We start from the raw sequence: 21,538 nt of genomic DNA, 5'->3' as shown, positions 1-21,538 counted from the left end.
CAGGATGGTTTCATCAGAAAGGGCTTTGAGAGGACTTCAAGCTTTCGTCCCTGCTCTTTAGAAGATAAGTCAGGAAGAGGAATCTTTAGTTTTAAATACGGTTTATGTTATGTGGTGTTACAGTGCAAACTTTCTGTCTAAATCTGTTCCTTAATGTATTCATCTTTCATTAGAGAACAAAATACACATGTAGTCTAGTCTAGATGCACAGATAAGGGCTTGTACCCTCCTGGAAGGCTCAAGTTTTCTTTGAGGCTTGGACTAGTTAAAGTCATAATGAAAACTTTTCATATCAGGATGTAGGAACTTGCTGTCTCAAATGAGAGCATGATCCAAGCCTCAGAGCACTTCTGTGCACCATCCTAAATAAGTAATTCTGGTTTTCAAATGTTTGCTGAATGGAAAAGGATTTTTCTCTTCTCCAGGTTTCAGAGTGCAGGTTTGAGATCTGGTACCAGGATAAAGATGCTGTGGAGGTTGAACCAGTTGAAAACCAGTAACAGAGATGGGAGGCCAGAAAATGCAGCAGTTAAAATGATGTGAGAGTTTACATCTCTGAGTTTCAGCTGTTTTTGAGGGCTCTGTCTTCAAAATGTAAAGGTAGCAGATGACAAATTGCTAGCTGAAGTTGTAAACTTAGAGGTTAGGATCAAGTATGCTAAACAATTCCTATCCTGGTTATGCAGCATAGGAAGCTGTGCATTTTTTTCTTTTTTTTTTTTTCTTTTTTTTTTTCTTTTTTAATGTAAAATATCAGTTACAAAAGAATGAATTGACTTTCTATAGAACATTTTCTTTGGTAGGTGGCTAGCCAATCCAGAGAAGATGTCTGTGTCCATGGTTGCAACCCATAGCTAACAGATGTAAATTCATATAACCTAAGGACACACATGGAATAGGGAAAGAATTGGGTCAGCTAATACTAGTTAAATTTTACCCTATGCTAACTTGCTCAGCTGATGCTTGAGGCAGCAGTGCTTGTGGCTGTGGGCATTGCCACTTAGACAGGGCTCATTTCTCTTCACCAAGGTCAGCAGAAACAGTTGTGTTCCCATGCCATTCCTTCAAGGTATATCAGCATTAGCAAACTTTAATCTGTGCTTTAGGCTAAGACACTGATGTGAGAAGCATCGCTGGAGCATGGGGTTCTGTAGAAGGGTCTCTTCTGCTGATGCTCCTATGGGATGGAGTATATAACTACAGCTCAGGTTGCTGGTAGACAGTGGACAGTGGCAACATCTTATTGCACATGCCCTTGATGCACATTCACTTACCTCATACAACACATCCATCGCATATATTATTCCATCTGTGTGTCATCAGTCAGTATAGGGAAAAAAAAATAGGTTTTTAACAGCCTTTTTGTTGTGCAAAGCTAACTTAACGTTTCCTTCATGCTTTTCTACTTTATGCACGTCAATGCACAGAATCAAAGATAGTAATAGTCTTCCACAGTTGTATTTTTAAGTTCCAGAAATGGCAGAAGTTTTTTGACTAAGCTTCAAGAAAGTCTTGGCTTCTAAGCCTGGACTGAAGTTTGGCTGATTGACTGTTCTCCAGAAATATAGCTCTGGAAAAATTATAAGCTGAAAAAACATTTTTCAGCTTAAGCACATTTCCACCTTCCTACATCTGTTTTTACATGCTTTGACTGTGGCATTTGGGGCCAAGTTATGCATATTCCAGAGCTGATTTGGATGGACGTATAGACTAGCTCTGTAGCAGAAAAGCCTTCTGCCCTATGATTTGTCTGGAACAGATACCTGTTGTGAACAGAGCAATTATTTTGAAAATGTGTGTCAACACAACAGCTTCTTGCAAAGTACATGTCTCTGCGCACACACAGCTTACCCACAAGAGCAGTGCCAGCTGATTTCCAAGTGTTACTAATTCCATACTCACAGTTCTGTCAAAATTGGTGGTAGGAATTCTATGGGCAGAATGTAAGGTTGGTCCCAATGAGTGCTCTTATTTTGGTGCTTTGTGTTCCTTTTTCAATTGTCTTATTCCCTAAATACAGGTTATTCATTTTGGTTCTTACCCACATAGTTATCACTAGCAGTAGTAAGTCTCCTGGTGATTAGTGTGGCTATCCGAGTCTCCAAGAAAAGCCACATCACCACTATGATTACTTCTGCTGATATTAATTTTAGAAATGTGTTTATTAATAAACCTAAGGACCAACCATTTTCTAGTGGGAGAAGAAATAGTAAATACTGCTGTGTTAAAAATATGTTTTGTTCAGATGCTGTATAACATGCTCATTTCCCTGCCTTCCCTTCCAGGTGATAGAAGACAACACCGGTGTTCGGAGGGTGGTGGTAACCCCTCAGTCTCCGGAGTGTTATCCTCCTAGCTATCCTTCAGCCATCTCTCCAACCCATCACTTACCTCCATATCTGACGCATCATCCCCATTTTATTCACAACTCTCATACAGCATTTTATCCTCCTGTCACTGGACCTGGGGACATGCCACCACAGTTTTTCCCACAGCATCATCTTCCCCCAACAATATATGGAGAACAAGGTGAGCTGGAAGGAAGGTACTGGCATTTCAAACCTGTATTTAGCAAGTTTTAAGGGCTAATGAAACCAAGAGCAGAAATTGGAAAACTTGCCTTTGTCTGCATGGATGGGGCCTCCTTCTTTAACCTCCAGAACAGGGGGGTGTAGCCCTCCAGAGTGCAGCAATACAGGGCATGTTGCGACATTTAAGTTGCAGAAAACAAAATCCCACCAATTTTAGCTTAATTTGTAAATAAAGTGTGGAAAAAATGTCTCATCCCATCTCCAGGCTAGGGACATGAGTCATGGCAGTTGCTCTTGCTGTGTCACGATGCAACACTGTACATAAAACCCAGAGATTAAATGTGTTAGTCCTGGCTTGGGAATGAGGATGGATAGAGAGGGCTGAATCTCCAAGCATGGCTTGCCACAGTAATTTCCAGTGGGAAAACCCTGATACCACTTCCTGTTGGCTGTAATGTGTTTTCTGTCCGCCCCAACCCCCCCCATGGTTTTCCAAGAAACAACAGGCATTTTCTGTTTGTTATTCTGATTGAGGCTGTGGAGTAAGTCACTGAAAAGCATTGTCCGATACCAAAGGGTAGCATGGCAATTCTAATCAGGCAATGAGTAAATAATTGCAAGAAAAGGAGTGAAAAAGGCGTATTTCTACCTGAACTTTGCACTGTTGTGTCTCTGCCACCCTGGAGAGAAGGCTTCGTGTAATCTGGAAGAGTGCGTTAACAAAAAAAAGTAATCTGCAAAGCCATGTGAGATGTTTAATGTGAAAATCAGTTCAGGATTCATGGATTTACATTGCTGCCAACCTACCTGGACTTAAGAACCTTTCTAAAGAATATATTTAAGCCATATCACCAGAAATAAGTTTTGCTGGAGTGGAAAGGAAAAGGCAGAAAGAGGGGGAGGTATCTGTTGATGTTTCTGTTGGCCACAGACCTAATGAGGAATGAACCTTTACAGCTGACATTTAACTTCAGTATACTGGGTGAGTGGGAAGTGAGTAGCTCAGGAAAACAGTAGGACTGTGTAGCCAACTAGATGCATAGGGAAGGGACTTTTCTCTTGGAAAGGGAACAGGACAGTCTATTAGATTGCTTTACAAAGTCTTGCATGCAAAAGTTTCAGTGTGAAAATGAACATAGAGTTTCTAGTTAAGTAAATGTTGAATATTTCTTTAGCCTTGAGATACCAAGAAAGCAGTTCAACTTAAAAACAGAACAAAAATCCTGGGTTGCTTTCCTAGAATGACCTGTACGTGTGACACTGAAACAGTTGAAGTGGTGAATATTGTACCAATGAGTATTAATCCACCATTTCCCAGTTGCTGTACAATGGCTTATGCTTTAAAGATGGAATTTATTTGCAGCATGCTGGTTTTAGGCAGCTGGTTGCTGTAAGAATACAGATAGAATCATGTAGCTAGATAAGGAAAGACAAAGGCCAAGACTCACTGAAATAGCAAAGAAAATATGGCTAGTTGAAACAACCTGGAAACTTAGAGTATACACAGCAATCTCAGCCTACAAACAAGAGTTCAAGTGGCTGGATAGGATGTTTGCTTCAGAAGTTTGTACAATAACTTCTGAGTGGATGTAGGAAAAAGAAAATACATGAAGTCTGTATCAAGTATTAATTGTTATTTTTCCAACAGAGGAAAAACTATTGTTTTGAGCATTAATTTGTTCAAGCTTCAGACTCAAAGTGGAGTGAACTATGGAGAAAAGCAGAAAATGGTCTGATTCCTGAAATATGACCTGCTTTATGTTTAAGATAGTCATTCTTCTAAGAGGGAAGTGGGGCTTGTATTTAAGTGTATCTGAAGTGTACGTATTATATTTATAATGTTTCTCAAGCTTGTATTATACAGTTTTATTTATCCAAAGCTTCTACATCATCCTGTGCTTCTCTCCTTAGGCAAGCACAATTGACACGATTGTGAAGTCTATTTATACTGGGAAATTAAATTGCATGTAAACACTGATGGGACCTTGAAACCAGGGCATCTCAGCTTATTCTGTCCAGTCAGGTGCTGGGGAAGAAACTGTTAAATTGCTGTGAACTTTTGAAGGCTTTTTCCTAAATAGCAGTCTCCCTGGATCTTTGCTTGAAATCTGTGTCCTTTGAAACACGAAGACTAAAAGTAGGAAAAACTGTCACCCTAATTGCTGTATTTTACACATCCAAAGAGTTATGATGTCCTACCAGCAAAGGAGAATGCTTAAAAAATTGTCAGTCCTTCAGAGAAGTTTTCTTAAGAAAAAAAATTGGTTTGCTGTAAAATCTGACAACAGGAAAATCTGGAGTCGTTTAATTTAGAGATGGTCAGGAATTTGAGTTTCTGAAAAAAAAAATCAGTGATTTTGTTGTTCTGAGTTAATGTGTGGGTGAATTCTTCTGTTTCAGAAATCATACCACTATATGGGATGTCCAGCTATATTACCAGGGAAGATCAGTACAGCAAACCACAGCACAAAAAACTCAAAGACAGGCAGATTGATCGCCAAAACCGTCTGAATAGTCCTCCTTCATCCATCTACAAAAGCCATATAGGCAGCTGCGCAACCGTATATAATGGTTATGCAAAGAGTCACAATGGAGCAAGCAGTGGAGGTGGCGGCGGGGGGGCTCCAGTAGTAAAGAAACCGGAACGCAGAGCAAGAAGCAGCCCAAAGTCAAGTGAACAAGACCCACATGGTAAAGACAGTTTTATTTATTTTTAATTCCTTTTTATTGCACCTTTCTGGCTTATGACTGCCTGTATTTGGATTTAGTAACTAAGCCAAAAAACACTGCCACCCACACATAAAGACAGTGTTAATGCAGTGTGAACTTAACTATAAACGTTGAGCTTGCTATACTATATTTGTTTTGTAAGATGAACTTGTTGCCTCCCCATCTTTCTTGACTACTCCCTGCTAGATACACCATCATTCTCTTTTTATCTATTGGACAGAAGTGCATTTTATGGCCAAGTTCTTGGTTTTATTTTGCATTTCATACCAGTGTTCTTGGCTCTTCACAAAAACCCTTACAGAGAGTTGAGCTATAACCAAAACCTGACTACTAGATATTGCTACTTTGCATCTCCTGGGTAAATGTAGTAAATATATTAGAAACTTTAGAGGCACTTGCTGAAAAAAACAAGGTTGTTTATGTGGAAGTTCAGTGTAAGTATGGTTAGTTGAAACAGAAGAATTTTGAAAAAAAATTGCTTAATCTTAGCTACTGGAATTAGTAGTCAAATAAGTCTGTCTACTTTTGAAATAATGTTCTTCAGCATTTTCAGAGAAATACCATTTAAAAATTTGCAACTTTATAGTAAAATATTAAGTTATTAATCTAATTAAATTTATCATGACCCATTCTATACATAGCCAGTTCTACCTATATTTAGCTCAGTAATTTGTTATAATGTGTTAATACTTCTCAGCCTTTCTCTTCTCTGCCTGTCTCTTTGCTGACTGCTAAAGCTGCTGCTTGCTGAACAAACTTTTATGTAACAAGCAAGCTTAGGCCCAGCACATCTAGGTTATTTATAATGTGGCAGACTTTGAAACCATTTGTGTGAATGTATGTATACAACATAAAACATAGGCTTTCTGTTGCCTGTATATTGTGTGTATTTATTTGGTGTGTACTTTTACTTGTGAGACCTGATATAGATACTTACGAAAAGTAGCTTAATTGATAGCTGAAGGGGGAAAAAATGCTGCTGGCATGGTAAGGAATGAGAACTTGCAGCCGTGCTTTGGGGTCATCAGAATTGGCGAGGAGCTGTATTTAGGAATGCTTTCATCCAAGAAAATGAATCACTGCATTAGACTTCTTAATTATTTCTTGTCAGTCAGCTTATATGACCTTTAATATTCTTATTTATGTTTAGCTATTTTTATTTTCTCTAGTTCATGGTGGAATACGTGAGGTGCTTGGGAGCACCTGCATGGAAGACCTGGAGTATAGTATAGGCTTAACAGCTGAACCGCTCAATATAGCTTCAGTTGGTACCGAGTCAGCATGTATGATCAGATTTAATTTGAAAGTATCTAGTTTGAGGGTTTCTTGCAACCCTTGTGTTTGTCTAATTTTTTTCTCTTGGTGTAGTCTGCTGTGCTCCAGCTGACGAGCATGAGCGCTCTTAAAATGCCAAGAAACTTTGTGAAGTCAGGGCAATAGCACATCCAGTCTGTCAGCCAGAGAATGCCTTAAAACTGGGAACAGCAAGTGACAAAGAGTCTTTCCCCAAACTGTGGAAAAAGTTCATAAGAGGAGAAGGTGGAAATAAGCATCAGTTGTGCCACCCTCCTGATAAATCCAGCTCACTCGTGTTTTAAAAATAGGTTCTGCATCTGCGCCCAAAGATGGCAGCTCATCCCACTGTCAGACTGCTCTACAACAAATACACAGCCAAAGCAGGAATAGGAGAATTTTCTTCATATCAAAAGAAATGAAAAATACTGTAGGCTCAAATTTGAGGCTTTTCATATCAAAGCCTATTCTTACAGTCATACATGTGTACTTATACGCATATTTCTGCAGAAAGGTTGTCACAGAGGTTTTGTAAAGCCTCCCACCAAACAATGCCCTAAAATAAGTTCCCACTTGATATTTATTAGCTCCTAATTAGACCCAGGACATTTTACCTTCTCCGTTTCTTCTTGAATTATTTGGGGTTTTATTGATTGATGCCTGATATCATGGCCATACAGGTGAATTGGGGTGAGAGTTAAAAGCAGTCTGGGAACAGCTGATGATTTTTACTCATGTTGCTAAGATGACAGTGTGTTTAGAATAGCCAGGAAAAATAATGTGTCAGAAACAACAAGCAGCAAATGCATTTAAGCTTACACAATCTGTGAATGTGTATCAGTCCAAGCTTGCTAATAGTTAAAAAATTTACGGTGCTATGTGGCTGCTTCCAAAATTGCTGAATAGCCTGGAAAAAACTATTATACATAGGGAATAAGAGTATTTAGAAAACTCGTGAGATGCAAGTAGAAACGTTTGATTTAGAGTAAAACGTAAAGTGAAGCAGAGCTAGAGGGTTTATTTGCATGCATTTCTTAGTTGGGATTGTGATGTGTTTTATAGTATATTATTTCATATCTGGTTGGGGTTTGTGTGTGTGTGTGTGTGTGTGTGTAATAGTAGCTGGCATGCTTACTTCAGGTGGTTGGATGTCAGAGCAGTCCAGTGTGCCAGCTCCTGACAAGCTGCTGTCACCGAAACAGTCTTGCTGCTGCGCTGCCTGCCAGGGAGCGGGCTTTGGGAGCCCTGTACACAGCCGGGGCAGGCACTTGAACAGCCTAAGTTTTGGACTGGGCTTTTCGGAAGCAAAGCATTGGAAGCTGCCTTGGTGCTGGGAGCATGGGTAGGAGCTTGCCACTGGCAGATGGCATCTTGCCCGGTACTGGGTGTGCACTGGCAGTCCCAGCCACTCCTGAGCCAACGCTTTGAAAGGCAATTTGAATGTGTGTTTTAATCAGCGGAATAACATGATCTGCACAGTGTGATGGGGAAGCGGAAGATAGGCATTTCTTTCCTTGGATCCGCTACCCCTGTATTTAAGCAAATGCTTGTCCTGCTTCTTGTTTCTTGGTAGTAATGTCCTTGAGGGGTGCATTGCTCCTTACTGAGCACTGTTTTTAGAGAGTACTGTAACATTAATATTGAAGAAAATGTCCTGTGTACAGTGCAAGGACAGCTACACTTTTTTTCCCTGAAAAGGTTTGGTGTCAATCAAAGGGCATGAGATATTTAAGTTAACAATGTACATTTCCATCAAAACATACACTCATTGCATGTATTATCTCCATGACATTTCAGTAAGTAGTCAAGGAAAATTCTGCCATATGTCAATAACTTACTGTCTCCTTCCAAGATTAAAAGAACCAGGGGTTTCTTGAAAAGCTTATTCAGCATTGATGGAATAAATCGGGTGGTAGCCTCATCCACAGTACCAAAATAAAGGACTCTAGAGTACTCTTGGTTCCATCACCTCTTTAGTTGTGTATCCAGCACGTGCTCCTCTTTGCCACTCTGTGCTATGTACAGCGTAATGGTAAAAATACGCTGGTGGTTCTATTATGCTGGCCCTATAACATAGCATCACAACCTCTTTTTTTGTAGGAAAATTACAATTTCATTGTGGGGATATAAGTTCAATTCCTCTACCCTTTTTCATTGCCAGAATGGTGTCTTTATACTGGGAGGTGCTCTTGTAAATAAAGATTTTTAATTATGTTGGATGCTGGAAATACATATTTTAAAGCAAAAAAAGGAAAACTCATGGCTTATAATTGTCTGAAAAGTTAGCAGCTATTCTAAGTGATAAGATGGGTGGTGTCTTGTACAGGCTGAAAACTTGGAAGTATGATGCAGGGATTCTGATTTAAAATCCCATACAGTAGCTCTTCTGCAGAGCTGTTTTAAAAACTGAATGGGAGATGAGGGAGCCAGGTTGATTTTTGGTTTATTTTAATGAAGGGGCCTTGCCATGTAAAAAGAGCTGTAAGAGGAAATCCTGTCCCATTCATGCTGTCCTTTATGAATTTCAGTCTGAGTCACTTCCTTCTTATGCACTCGGTGGTTCACTTCTTGGTCATGTAGTGATCTGGTAGTTTGGGATGTTTTGTGTGTGGCTGCAAGTACTGTGGGAACATAAGCAGTTTTGAGCATTCCTTACAATACTTTTGCTAATAAAACATATTTTTTCCTTCAAATGAGATAATTTTTTTTTTATTTTTTTTTTTTAATTCTCATTGAAGTTTGAAGAACCTAAGATAGCCAAAACTAAAACACTTGAAATGGGTAAAAGTAGAAAGCAGCAGATGGATTGTTATGTGCATCCTGTCCAGGAGCTGGGTGGGTGCTGGGAACTGGGTGCCAGAATAAACAGACCTAGCCTGGGCAGGGAGGCAGTGCTGGGGGGATTGTATATAACTTTATGTAAACGTTCCATAAAGAATGGGGTTTTTTCATGGTGATTTGAGAAGATTTGTCCCTACTGGGTCAGAGCAGAGGCCTGTCTAGCTCAATGGTCTCTTTTCAGCAGGTGATGGAGATGCTGCTGGGGGCAGCCTGAAAGCCCAGCCCCGCTCCCTGCTCCAGAGCTGCTGGGCACGGTTTATAGTCGTGCCTAGTCCTTTGTAGACCTGTTGCCTGCGCACTTGTCTAACTCTTGTTTTGAAAAGCAGACTTGCTTTTCCAATCTGCAAAGAGAGGAAAGTTGACTTGGTGTCTGCTTTGCTTCTCCGAGCAGCTGGTTCCTTACATGTGGCATTGGCATTCTTTACAAATGGAGAAGGGCGAAAAAGGGATTAGAATGATTTAATAGTTTGAAGAGTTGCTCTAGATTATACATAGGTCATAAACTTTTGTAGTACCATTGTCACATGTATGTAACCACCTTAAGAACTCAAAAGATGTTGCTTTTCTGATCTTGTGCACCAAAGCAGCCTTCAGGTACTCCCAGAAGTGAAAACCATTGTATTCCTGTCTGCATTGTTGATAGATGTTTCTCAGATGATGTGGCTAGCTCTGTGTGCTCACTTCTTTGAGGTGAATGGTTCAAGAACACATGGAAAATTGGCATAGCACAGGACGTTCTAACTATGGTGCTTTTAATTTAAAAACATTTTAAATGTACTGAACTCTGCAAACCAGCAGTTCTGAAATGAAGAAGTAAATCTGAGTGGTATGGCTATCCTGGGCTGATGCTGCCAAGAACTGGTACCAGCAAGTATCCCTGAGCTGTGTGGGGTTTTGCTCTGCAAGCTGCTGTTACATGACATAGAGTGGGTGACAGTGTATGAAAAAATAGAGCTGACACTTTCTTGATACAACCTTATACTGCTATCTCCCTCTCTCTCTTTTTTTATGACATTTAAATATATTTAGGAAAAGGGGGGGGGGGCTATTTTTACTTTTCAATTGAATCAAGTTGTTTTGTTGGGGTTTGTTTGTGTTTTTTTTTTTGTTGTTGGTTTTGGGTTTTGGTGGGTTTTTTCGTGGTGGTGGTGTTTGGTTGCTTTGGGTTTTTTTTAATCCAGAGTGTGTGAATTAAAGGGAAATTGAGGGAGCTGTGATTCAATGCAGACAGGAACCAGGTGAAGTTCCTCTACTTACTCATTCTAGATCCTGTTAATTCTTCTCTATTTTGGTCCTGAATCTGTTTTGAAAGCTTATTGGGTCATATATTATGTATGTATGTACATTTTATCCTATAGATTTAAAAGTTCAAAAGACTAATTTCATCACTTCTAGTCCATGTGTGCAGAGAAGCTGAGAAACAAAAACTTAACACGTTCTTTTAGCCAGGTACTGATGATTTGGTACATATTAATAAACACCTGTGTTATACTGATTTAGAAACATTCTGTGGACAAAATTTATCGTAAATGGTTCTGCTGACATACAAAATACCCCTGTGCAGGTGCAGCTTCCCTGGTTTCTCAAGGAATGTATTTGCTTCTATTTAACATGATTGTCTCCTGAAGACAACCCATCAAAACTGTCACACTGATTTTATTAGGAACGTGGAAAAAACCACTCTAAATGCTAAAATACATCTCTCAGGCTATATGAATTTTAGTATTATACCAAGTAATGTAAATAATCATAGAATAGTTAGGGTTGGAAAGGACCTTAAGATCATCAAGTTCCAACCCCCCTGCCATGGGCAGGGACACCTCGCTCTAAACCATATCACCCAAGGCCTCATCCAACCTGGCCTTGAACACTGCCAGGGATGGAGCATTCACAACCTCCCTGGGCAACCTATTCCAGTGCCTCACCACCCTGACAGGAAAGAATTTCCTCCTTATATCCAATCTAACCTTCCCCTGTTTAAGTTTTAACCCATTACCCCTTGTCCTACCACTACAGTCCCTAATGAAGAGTCCCTCCCCAGCATCCCTATATGCCCCCTTCAGATACTGGAAGGCTGCTATGAGGTCTCCATGCAGCCTTCTCTTCTCCAGGCTGAACAGGCTAAATAATATTTAATGAAAACAGAGATGTGTTGAATCTTGTGAGTGTAGATCAGCATCATGTATGAAATCTTAATAGTATTACTATTGCTACTGCATTTTTAGTAGTTAGGAAATTATACTACTGGGCTTAGTTGTTTAGTTTTATATCTGATTAGAAATATATCTTGTGTGTGTGTATGCTCTTTTTTTTTTAAGTTTTAATAAGTGAAAGGAAATAGGATGCATTAATTAAGGCACGAGTCTGAACTTGAGAAACCACAGTTAATTTGTGACACCAGGGAATTTCCAGTGTGATATTCTTGTGTCTTGACCTTATCTCTCACGTCATGACTGAGCTTGTGGTTCTTTTTGTTTCTACTTGGAAATATGCCTGCTTCTTAAACATTCTTTATCTTTTGTATTTTCTCTAAAATAGCAGGCTGTGAAATTGCTCATCCAGGCAGAAAACAAAATGGCTATGAGGGCACGTAGATTCTTTACCAAAGAATATTTAATTGTCACGTAAAGTTACCACTTAAGTGAGCTCTATATAGACTGATTAATATATTAGAAAAATACTGACATTATGTAGGGTTCAGTCAAAGTCCATTCCCAAGGTCATGTCAATCTGTATGCATGCAAGAATTTATTCAGACCAGGCTTAATGTATGGCTTCTCTTCAGCAAAAAGAATTACTAAAATGTTTATCCAGCACCACCAACAAAAACACTGTGTTGAGGGAGAAAAACAAACCTCCGTTTCCTCTGCTGTCTTGAAACTTGACTTGCATCATGGGGCTTTGATGGAGAAAGGTGAAAGCTAAATGTCTCAAGTGGTGCTGAAAAGCAGCTCCATGCCCAGTGCTAATGTATTCTTTCCCTCAGCCATTGCTTTGCCCAGCTGCAAACCCATCAGTGTTTTGCTTAGAGGTGCCTGTTGTGTCATTCCTTGTAGTGCATCTTGACCAACTCTTTCCTAGACATCCTCTGTGTGCAAAATAATTTCCAAGAGTTTATAGCCTATGAAATCTTGCCTGAATGTTGGAATGTCATTAGCATGGTGGTGTTCTCCTGCTGTATCCATTCTACAGGAGCAAAACCAAAGTTTATGGGAAGCCTGAATATCATGGGTGTCCTACCTTCCTTCACACCATGTTGGTTCTTTCTGTCTGTTTTTTGCTTCAGTAGCTGAGTCCTGCAAGCTGGGGCAGGGGGAGAGGGGGCAGTCACACTCTATGCACTTCTCTTGAAAGAATCAGCTTCATAACTTAGGCACCAGAAGTTGTTAAGATATTTTCTTCATCGGCTAAATGGAAGCATCACTTCTTAATTTAGGTGCACAATATTCTCCCATCTTCAATGTCAGCTACTTTTAAATGAGTCAAACTTGGCATTATCCAGACTTTTTGTAACTGGAAATGTGAACAAAACATCAGGGTAGTTGTGGATACATGTGATCCAGCATGGTTATAAGCTGTTCTTAAAGTTGGGTGACCACAATTCTGGTGACATTCTTCTGTCTTGTCACAAAAGCTCAGACAAAATAAACCTTGGTTGAAGCTCCTTAAACTTCGTAAGTGTGCCAGGCTGCTAGAAACACAGCCCAAAGTCCACATGGGAAAGCGTAGGGCATATCTAGTAAGGAGTGGAGAGATCTGTATCCAGGACTCTCCTTTGACCTTATTGGTAACTTAAAAACACTTTTGATAGTGCCTGGAGTTTTTCCCCAAGGCTTTTTTTCACAATTGTGACCAACCCCTATAGACTTGATTTTTTTTTTTTCTCATCTTCTTTCATACCTCCCTTGTCTCATTTTGCCAGCAGGACCTCCTTGGTAGGGGGAGCTGGATAAGCTATCTGCTCCCTGATTTATCAGGAAGCCAGTGCTGAATGACGTAAGGCACAACCTGTTCCACCAGAAGATCTTCATATTATCTCAAGAATTTGCTTCTTCTGCTGCAACTGACAGTCAAATCCAGAAGACTGAGTCTTTTTTTCTATCAGTTTATACAATTTATAGATATCCAACCAACAGAAAAAAAAAACCCATAATAAGTACATTTTCTTCCTGCTCAAATGCTCAGTGATTAAATATCTGTGCTGGGGAGAAGAGTTACACAAAGGTCTCAGAGCTTCAGAGCAAGATAAACAGCGTATTCTCATCAGTTAGAGGAGATAACGTGGACCACCAACAAAGGAAGGGAACTATGCTTCCCTTATTTGGCAATATCTGGGACACTGAGCCAAAAGGGAGAGAGGGCATTTATAGGGAAGAGGTAGAAGAACGTTTCCTCCCTCTGGAGTATAAAAAATAAAATGCCTTTAAGTGTAATAATTTAGTGAACAACCCTGATTTGTATACCCAGATGTTCTGAACAGTGTCCGTCTGTATATTCATCTGGATTTGCAAAGGGGGTGAAATGAAACTTTGTGTCCCACTGAAGTTAATGTAATTTGTTTATCCAACTCCTTTTAGCTGTGCTTCAAAACCCATCAGTTAGTTTTCCTTTTCTGAGGAAGGCTGGGATTTGATTTCAAAAGTTTTTGTGAACTTCACTCTTGTTTTCTTTTTTGGAGTTTTTTCTGGGATTTGGGTTGAGGTTGTTTTTTTTTTTTTGACTGAGTTTCCCCCCCCATTTGGTTTTCATTTTTTTGTTGTTGTTTGAGGGTTTGTGTGTGTGTGTGTGTGTGCGCGTGTTCGGGATTTTTTTGTTTTCTTCTGTAGGGAACTGTGCTCAGAGGCAGCTGCTTTGATTTACTGTGATTCATGTGACTTTTGCCTGAATTTCATCTTGGCAATGAAATCCAGATTGAGTTGAAATTCCTGTAGCTTTGCTGAAGCCTTCCCAGTGAGCTGTAATCAGGTGGATATTTCTGCAAACTATTTTAAATGTTTGGAAAGATTCTCAGTGGCAAAACTGGTTGTGCAAATATCCAGATCGTATTTTGCCCTTGTTCCATATGGGACTGCTAATTGCACAGGGAGATTTTCCAGTTCATTAGTAGTGAATTGGTACAGACATGATAGGTCAGGATTTTTTTTAACATTCTTGGCATTTCACAGGCATGGGAAGGCACTGATAACATCAGGTCAGCCTCTTCTTACTTTCATGTTGTAGGAATGTAACACCTGATATTTGTTAAATGTTCTGTTTAATATAATTCTAGCTCATATACAGTTCATTATTCAGATTTGACTGCAAAACAGTTTAGGCTGGAATTAGTAGAGTAAATTGATTGTTGTCTGTCACGAGGGAAAGAAGTTATTTCTCTTCTGCTATCAGTTTGAAGGTGTTTGAGTTGGTTTAAAGAGTGGGTTGGAACCTCTTAGTCTTCCCCATCTCTGAGCGGAAAGAAAGAAATGTTCCTTGATTTCCTGGATTACTGTGATCTCCTCCACCAGTCATTGCAATCTGATTATTTCTTAGTTTTCATCTGGAAAAAAAGAGGTTAATAATTTGCATTGCTAACAAAAAAGCTAGGTTAGGGTTCAATCAAAAAATGTTGTGACTCCGCAGCCATCCGGTAGGTTGACACTGGAAAATCCATCATACTGTTGTAGCACACTCAGTGGCTTTACAAAGTTCATTGTCAAAGAGGTGGTTAATTTTGGCTGAGGAGCTTTGTTTAATCCCAACCGAGTGTGGAGGTCCTATGGAGTCTGTTCTGGCTCTGCTGTCTGATTGTTTTTCTGTGCAAATATGCAGTTTTGCAGGTTATTTTGATAGATTTGTGTTTGATCAGGAAAATGTGGTTATTGTGTATAATGGGGAGAGTAGCAAAAGCTTTTGTTGGCCATTTTTCGTATGGTCATAGATTTGAAGGTCAAGACAAGTTTTATTTGGGTTCAGTACTAATACAGTTGTCCCCCTGTACCTGAGATAGTACTTCAGAGGAAATTATTTCCACTCATCATGGGACAGCAGTCACCCTAAACTGGTGACACTGGAGACTTGTCAGATTCTGTGTTTGATAGGGATTGTGCTTTTCACCTCAGTTCTTAGAGGGTTTGAGTATCACCTCTGCCATGGGAGGATCTGCTGTGTCTGTCTGAGGAGTGACACCGAAGACTGATGGAGACAAAAGCGTGCCCATGCTGGCTGCTGCTTCTCAGGCTGGTGGTGAGATGCCGTGGAGCCATCAGTGACACAGTTAGGAACAGAAGACTGTAATTTTTGTTGCTGTCAAACTTGTGCTTTTCATCAATTTAAGGAGAAGTTGTGAGACTCCTTTCACTGTTCGTATTTGTAGGGCTTAGGCTCTTGCTTTGCCTAGCAGCTGAGAGTCAGTTGTCATGATTGAAGGGAGCCTTTTCTTTCCAAGATGAAATCTTGCCTCTGTAAATGCCAGATAATGTCATTTCACAGCTGGCATCAAACATCCTTGTGAGTAGCTATTGAGGCCTTTTACATTTTAAGAAGTGTGCGTATCTTGGCTGCCCAGTTGAGCATCCCCTCCTCCTCCCTTGGGCTGGAGAAACCTTTAGGGCTTTTAAGACCGTGTCACTTGTGACAACCTGGAGTAATAGTAATAGTAAGGTGGTGATCTTTGCAAGTTACTTCTCCTTTTGGATGATCAGACTGAGAGTGCTGACAGAGGCTGCCATGTCAGGTTGTACCCTGGCTCTTGAATACTGAGGAAGGCTGGACAGGCGATCACAAGGAATGAGGAGAACCAAGAAAGGGGGAAGATGAAGCAATACAAAAATAAATGAAAGAAATTAAGGGTAAGGCATCCCAATTATCATAGAAAATTGAGACAGTTTTGAAGAACTTCATTGTGTCTAGGAAAAGATTAGTGTCTGCTGGCAAAGTTTGTAGTGGGAATGAAGCATCAGGCTTTCATCTGGAAAGGGAGTCAGGAGCACCAGAAGAATTTTAGGAGGGCCTTTCAGTCTCCTTGTCAAATAAAAAATTCTTATTGTTAGAAATGAAAGGCTCTAATGGCACAAGAATAGGCAAAGTTACATATCCAAACAAATCAGAAATGACAGACAAAAGACAGTCAAGAAAGAAGAGAGGTAATATTTATTTTTAAATGAAGAAAACCAAATTATTTCACTTACATTGTAACAGTTCTCTCAGCTGTCCTTAGGTACCTTCCTGCACCTTAAACAAGGTGCATAAAGGAATAATGACTGATTAAAATAATCCCATATTTGAAAGGTTTGAAGTGTTTTGGTGAACTGCAGTGTGCTTACAGGGTAGTGGTATCTAATGCTCATACAGAAGGATGAGACTAGAGAAGAACAGCTTGTTTTCAAAGTCTGCTTGTTCTGAGTGGTGGCATTCAGCTGCTGCCCTTTCTGGTGCAAATTCAGCATACAACCCGTGGAGCAGTTCTGTATGTCCCTCCTGGGGCCAAAAGGTGAGCCTTTTCTAACTCTGGGATGAGAAGAGTAACATCTAGATCTACCTGGAGAGGCTCAAGAATTTTAGCCACAAAGGTTTGACCATGTTAGTAGATGTCACAGATATGAGGATTTCTCAGAAGGAGACACTACCACACAGCGTATCTCCACCTCTTTCTGGATGCTCGCATGCCTGCTCAAACAGGAGTGTTGTCTGTGCCAGCATAACTTAGAAGCATGCTCTGAGACTGCAACCTGTAGCATTTAAATGATTCCAGTAAAAATCAGCAGAATTGTAAATAATTAGTTTTGGTTATCTACTTTTGTATGATTCAGTATGCCATTTTTTAAAGCCTATTGACAAGAAGACAGAGGGGTGGCCGCTGCCTGCCAGCCCTTGTTTACTTGCAAAGCTTTTGCTGTCTTCTCAAACCCACATAGTTTGTGGGCTGTGCCTAGAGGATAGCAGAAGGGAAGCTGCTGAAAATAAAGTAAAAATATTTTGACACAGAAGATAAGCATAAGCAAGTCAAAAGTACAAAAGAGAGCACTCCAGGAAGAGATCATGTGTGTAAGCAGTTTGTTGTTCCATCACATTCAGCTTGGGCTTTCTCTGTTTCTGTGGGTTATGTCATTGTTTAGTTTGGTTTTCCTTCAAAACCAGCCAGCTGCAGCCATATACAGTGCATTGCGTCTGTTATCTTCTTGGAGAGATGTACAAAGTGCTTTTTTAAGATGTAAAATGTATGTGATAGAGATGGGGGGTTGCTGTATTTAACTAAGAAAGCCCTTTTCTGCCTTCTGATGGACCGACTGTGTTCACAGCAGGAATTCACTCAGATCTTTAGCCAATAAAACAGGAGTTGTTATTGCTGTCTTCCTGCAGTAGCAGCAAAGAAGCAGAAAATAACAAACCCAATATGTCACTTATGCTCCGTTTGTCCCTTGCATCCAGCATTTCATTTCCCTTATAGGTTACTACTGACCTTATTTAACTTGCTTCATCCCAACTGAAAATATACATCAAAACAATATTGGGGACAGGGAGGATTGAATGTACTTATATTTATTTGTAAAACACACTTTAGCAGAAATGACTTCATTACTTGTATCTGAGTGCTTCCGCAACTGCTTGATGTGAAAACATCTAATGCTTATCCAAGTGATAGCGGGTGTCTACTGTTTAGGAAGTATGGCTTGAAGCAGGGGCAGACTATATGATGTAAATTTGCAGTCCAGGTATTTTGGAGTATCCTGCCCAAACAGCAGAATACTGAAGCAGCCAAGGTAAAACTCACAGGTTAATAGATACGGAGTATGGCCAGGACATCTCTGAAACACGTGATTAAATTCATGCCTAAATTACAGTGGTGTGGATGCAAACACTTCACTTGCTTTATGTCCTAGTGAGTCAGGGTGCCTAGAGATGTATTTTCTTTTTAATTACTTGAGATCTGGAAATGTAAGTTTCTGGGGTTTGTTCAGGGTTTTGTTTTGTTTGCCTTCTGTTGTTTAGGGAGTGGCTTGATTTTTTTGCTAGCTGCATCTGATTTGTTCTTTAAGGTCAAATACTGAAAGATAAGTTTATAGACAACAAGTAAGGCATTTTAGCAGAAGAATTCAGATAGCAACAGGGGGAAATTTTTTAGAAATGAAAACCTTCCATGAGATGTTCATGCCCAGCATTTTTTTAAGAATGAGAACATGTTTCAACAGTTGAATCTTTTCTTGACATTGGACGACATCTACCTCTTTACCTTGGGCATGGAGCTGCAGTCTTGATTATTGCTGGTGTTTTTATTAACTGTCATGTAATTAGCAGAAATATTTAATAATATTTAGAAATCTTATCTGGGTATTTTTAGGGGTAATTTCTTCCGTAGTGTATTACATTTTAGCATGTTGTGGTTGACTGTTTTTATATATAAGTATTTCTGTCTCAAAGGGCTGCCCATTTTGCCCATTGTGGAAGTGGTGCCAAGAAAAGTTGCATAGGACATCATGTGTTCACTGCAATGCTGGATTTGCTCTTCCCAGTATTACATCTGTAGCCAGCACATGGCCCTGCAGTTTATCCGTGACCCTGCCCTGCCCTGTGCTGCCTCCCTGGCAAACTGTAAAGATGCATCAAACTGAATAAGGCAGAAATCTGGGTCTAATTTTATTCAATATTTTCATTAAGAACTTGAAGGATGAATCAGGATTGATGCCTATTAAATTATAGTCCATATTAGCTCTGATACAGGAGAGTGCTTGTTGAGTTAAGGGGGAGAAGACAGGAGGAGAGCTCAAATGGCCTTGAAAGAAAGTGATCATGACATTGAGCAAAGTACTACATTTCAGCCAGTCCTTCCCAAACCTGTTTTTGTTTTTTACTATATAGTAGTTCTTCCCAATAGCTCTGGGAGGTGTAGTAAGCTACAAAAAGCAAGATTCAAGTTACTCTGTAGACCGAGAGTAACAACAGTTGCTCCTTGGTGCTGCTAGGGCCTCAGATGGAGTATGGTGGCCAGGGCTGGTGCTGCATTTTCAGGAGGATGGAGACCAATTTAAAAAACATTCCAAAGGACAGCAGTAAGCAGAATCTGTGATCTGATAGAGGTGTGGAAGAAATGAACTTGCTTCATTCAAAAATAATAAATGCCTTCAAGTAGGTGAAAGGTTGGTGGTGAACAAGGAAAGTGGTGATGAGCTCACCAGTGGTGAATGTGCAGGAAAGAGGTAGTAATTTATGGTGCAGCAGGGAAAGCTGAGATAATCTGCCCAGTGATGAGGGGAGTTAGATGTTGTGGTAGATTGCTTAGCCAAGGAAGTTTTGAGATTGTCATGTTCTCAGGGTGGGAGATTTTTGTTTGTTTGGTTGGCTTGTTTTGTTTATCTTAAAATGGACTAGGCAGACATCCCTAAGGAATGGTTTAGGTATAGACGATTATGTTTCAGTGTAGGAGGATGGACTCCATGACTGTGTCACATCTCCTCCAGTCTTGCTTTCTGTGACTCAGCTGCAGTGTGGAAACTCCAGGTTTAGGTTTGTTCCTGCAAGAGCTTTTAATATATATTTCTATAATTCTCTGAAATGAAAGTCTATATGTGTTTTTCTTTGTGTCTGAAGTTTTAATGCTGGCAGGCAGTTCTCAAAGGAGCTGGACTGTGTACTGAATTCATTTTCTTGAGTGTTGTAGGTTGTACAGTACGTGACTGATAAAAGATCATTCCTAGCGTTAAGGCCAGTCACAGCTCAAATAAATCTGGAACAAATTCTGAGAAAGCATGTCATGTTATGACTGGCATATTTGTGAGCATGGAGCTCTGCTTGAGAATTAGACTAAAAGTTTGCAAAGTGCTAGTGCTGATGTCACTCCCTTGGAATTGAAAGGCTTTTGAAACAGTAAATATTTCTGTGGCCAGAAGCTAAGTCTTGAGCCGGACCTTTTCCTCTCTGCGAAGGAAGGAATGCAGAGCAAATCTAAAATGTGTATTTGCAATGGGAAAATCTTAATTAGTTTAGAGCTTTTAGCTATTTCAAAGCATTTACAGACACAGCTGCTGTTCATGCAAATGTGAAAACTATTCATGGAAACTTCAAACTCACCTTGAAATGACAAGTAATTTTTCCTGTTTTTTAAAGCTGTGCTTGGTGTTCAGAAGTATGGTTGGAAAGGACTGAAAATTATATTTGTACTCTACGTGCAGAAAGGAACATAGACACAGGATAATGGAAGCATATAATAAAAGGCTTTAGTTCAGAATGACTTAGCACTGAAACCTTATTAGCATCAAACAGCTGCTAGGAAAATGTTTGCATTTTAGGGGCATTTACTCTTGGTTTTATCTGTGGAGTTTTGGTTATGATCCAAAACTCTGAAAAAAAGAGAGATGACCAAAATACAAACTTAGATGTTCAGATTTTATAGCTGTCTTCTCTGCTACGAAAGGTTAATCTGAAATACTGCATCCAGATAACCCACAAGGAATTGGAACCTAATGCTGTAGCTAGGGACAGTTACAATAGCTTTTAGACACTGAGATCTACAGGATAACTGAGATTTTTGTAGTGTCCCTCAGAGGACCCCATTGAGCATTCACAAGGAATTCATCCCCACCCCCAGCTTCCTCCTAGTTGGAAGAGGTTTGCCATGACAGATGTGGGGAACAGATGTTGAGAGGAAAAGTTATAGTGGGACAATGACCTGAAGTGTTAGTTGGGCTCTTCCTTGACGTGACTGAACTTGTGTTCCCGATGGCAAAGGAGGAAAGCAGCATGTATCCCCTGCTTGTTTCTGCAAGCCCCAGTGTTAATGTTGGGAGAGTTTGACATACAGAGCTTTTATGTGTTCATGTCAGATACTCTGTGCTCAGTTAGCTGAGGATGAGAGAGGAAGGGACAAATATTTAAAAGCAAATGAGCTGTGTGTTATTCAAGGACAGTTAGCACAAAGTGGGTGAATCATGCTCAGCCACCCACCACCTTTCCTGGACAGCTGTAGGTAGTTTTTTCTGAATTTTAGTCTCCTATTTTACATAAGGATTTCCTCTTTCCTTCTTCCTGTTCTTTCCCATCTCTTCACCGCTGCACCTGTGATGTCTGGGAGATGTTCATGTTCCTTGTCCCTAACTGCTCCAGTGAGCTAGTGTAGTAGAAGAGTCCTCAGTTGGCTGATGGTAACAATAATAGTGAGCTAGGAAAAAGGG

General features: G+C 40.0%; 1 protein-coding gene across 1 annotated transcript in view; it reads left to right on the top strand.

Moving 5' to 3' along the window:
- The window catches only part of FNDC3B (fibronectin type III domain containing 3B), a 195,702-nt gene that overhangs the window by 106,106 nt on the left and 68,058 nt on the right, over window positions 1–21,538 (top strand). Inside the window, exons 5-6 of the mRNA XM_061374824.1 lie at window positions 2,286–2,529; window positions 4,932–5,222. Coding sequence (XP_061230808.1) covers window positions 2,286–2,529; window positions 4,932–5,222 — 535 coding nt within the window. The remainder of the gene's footprint in view (window positions 1–2,285; window positions 2,530–4,931; window positions 5,223–21,538) is intronic.

Source organism: Neopsephotus bourkii, unplaced genomic scaffold (genome assembly GCF_033783945.1).
Source record: "Neopsephotus bourkii isolate Nb327-2 ecotype Australia unplaced genomic scaffold, CSIRO-AGI_Nbou_v1 NB_1654, whole genome shotgun sequence".
Taxonomy (NCBI): domain Eukaryota; kingdom Metazoa; phylum Chordata; class Aves; order Psittaciformes; family Psittacidae; genus Neopsephotus; species Neopsephotus bourkii.
Note: the sequence above shows the minus strand (reverse complement) of the source record. Positions and strands in the feature narration are given on the sequence as shown.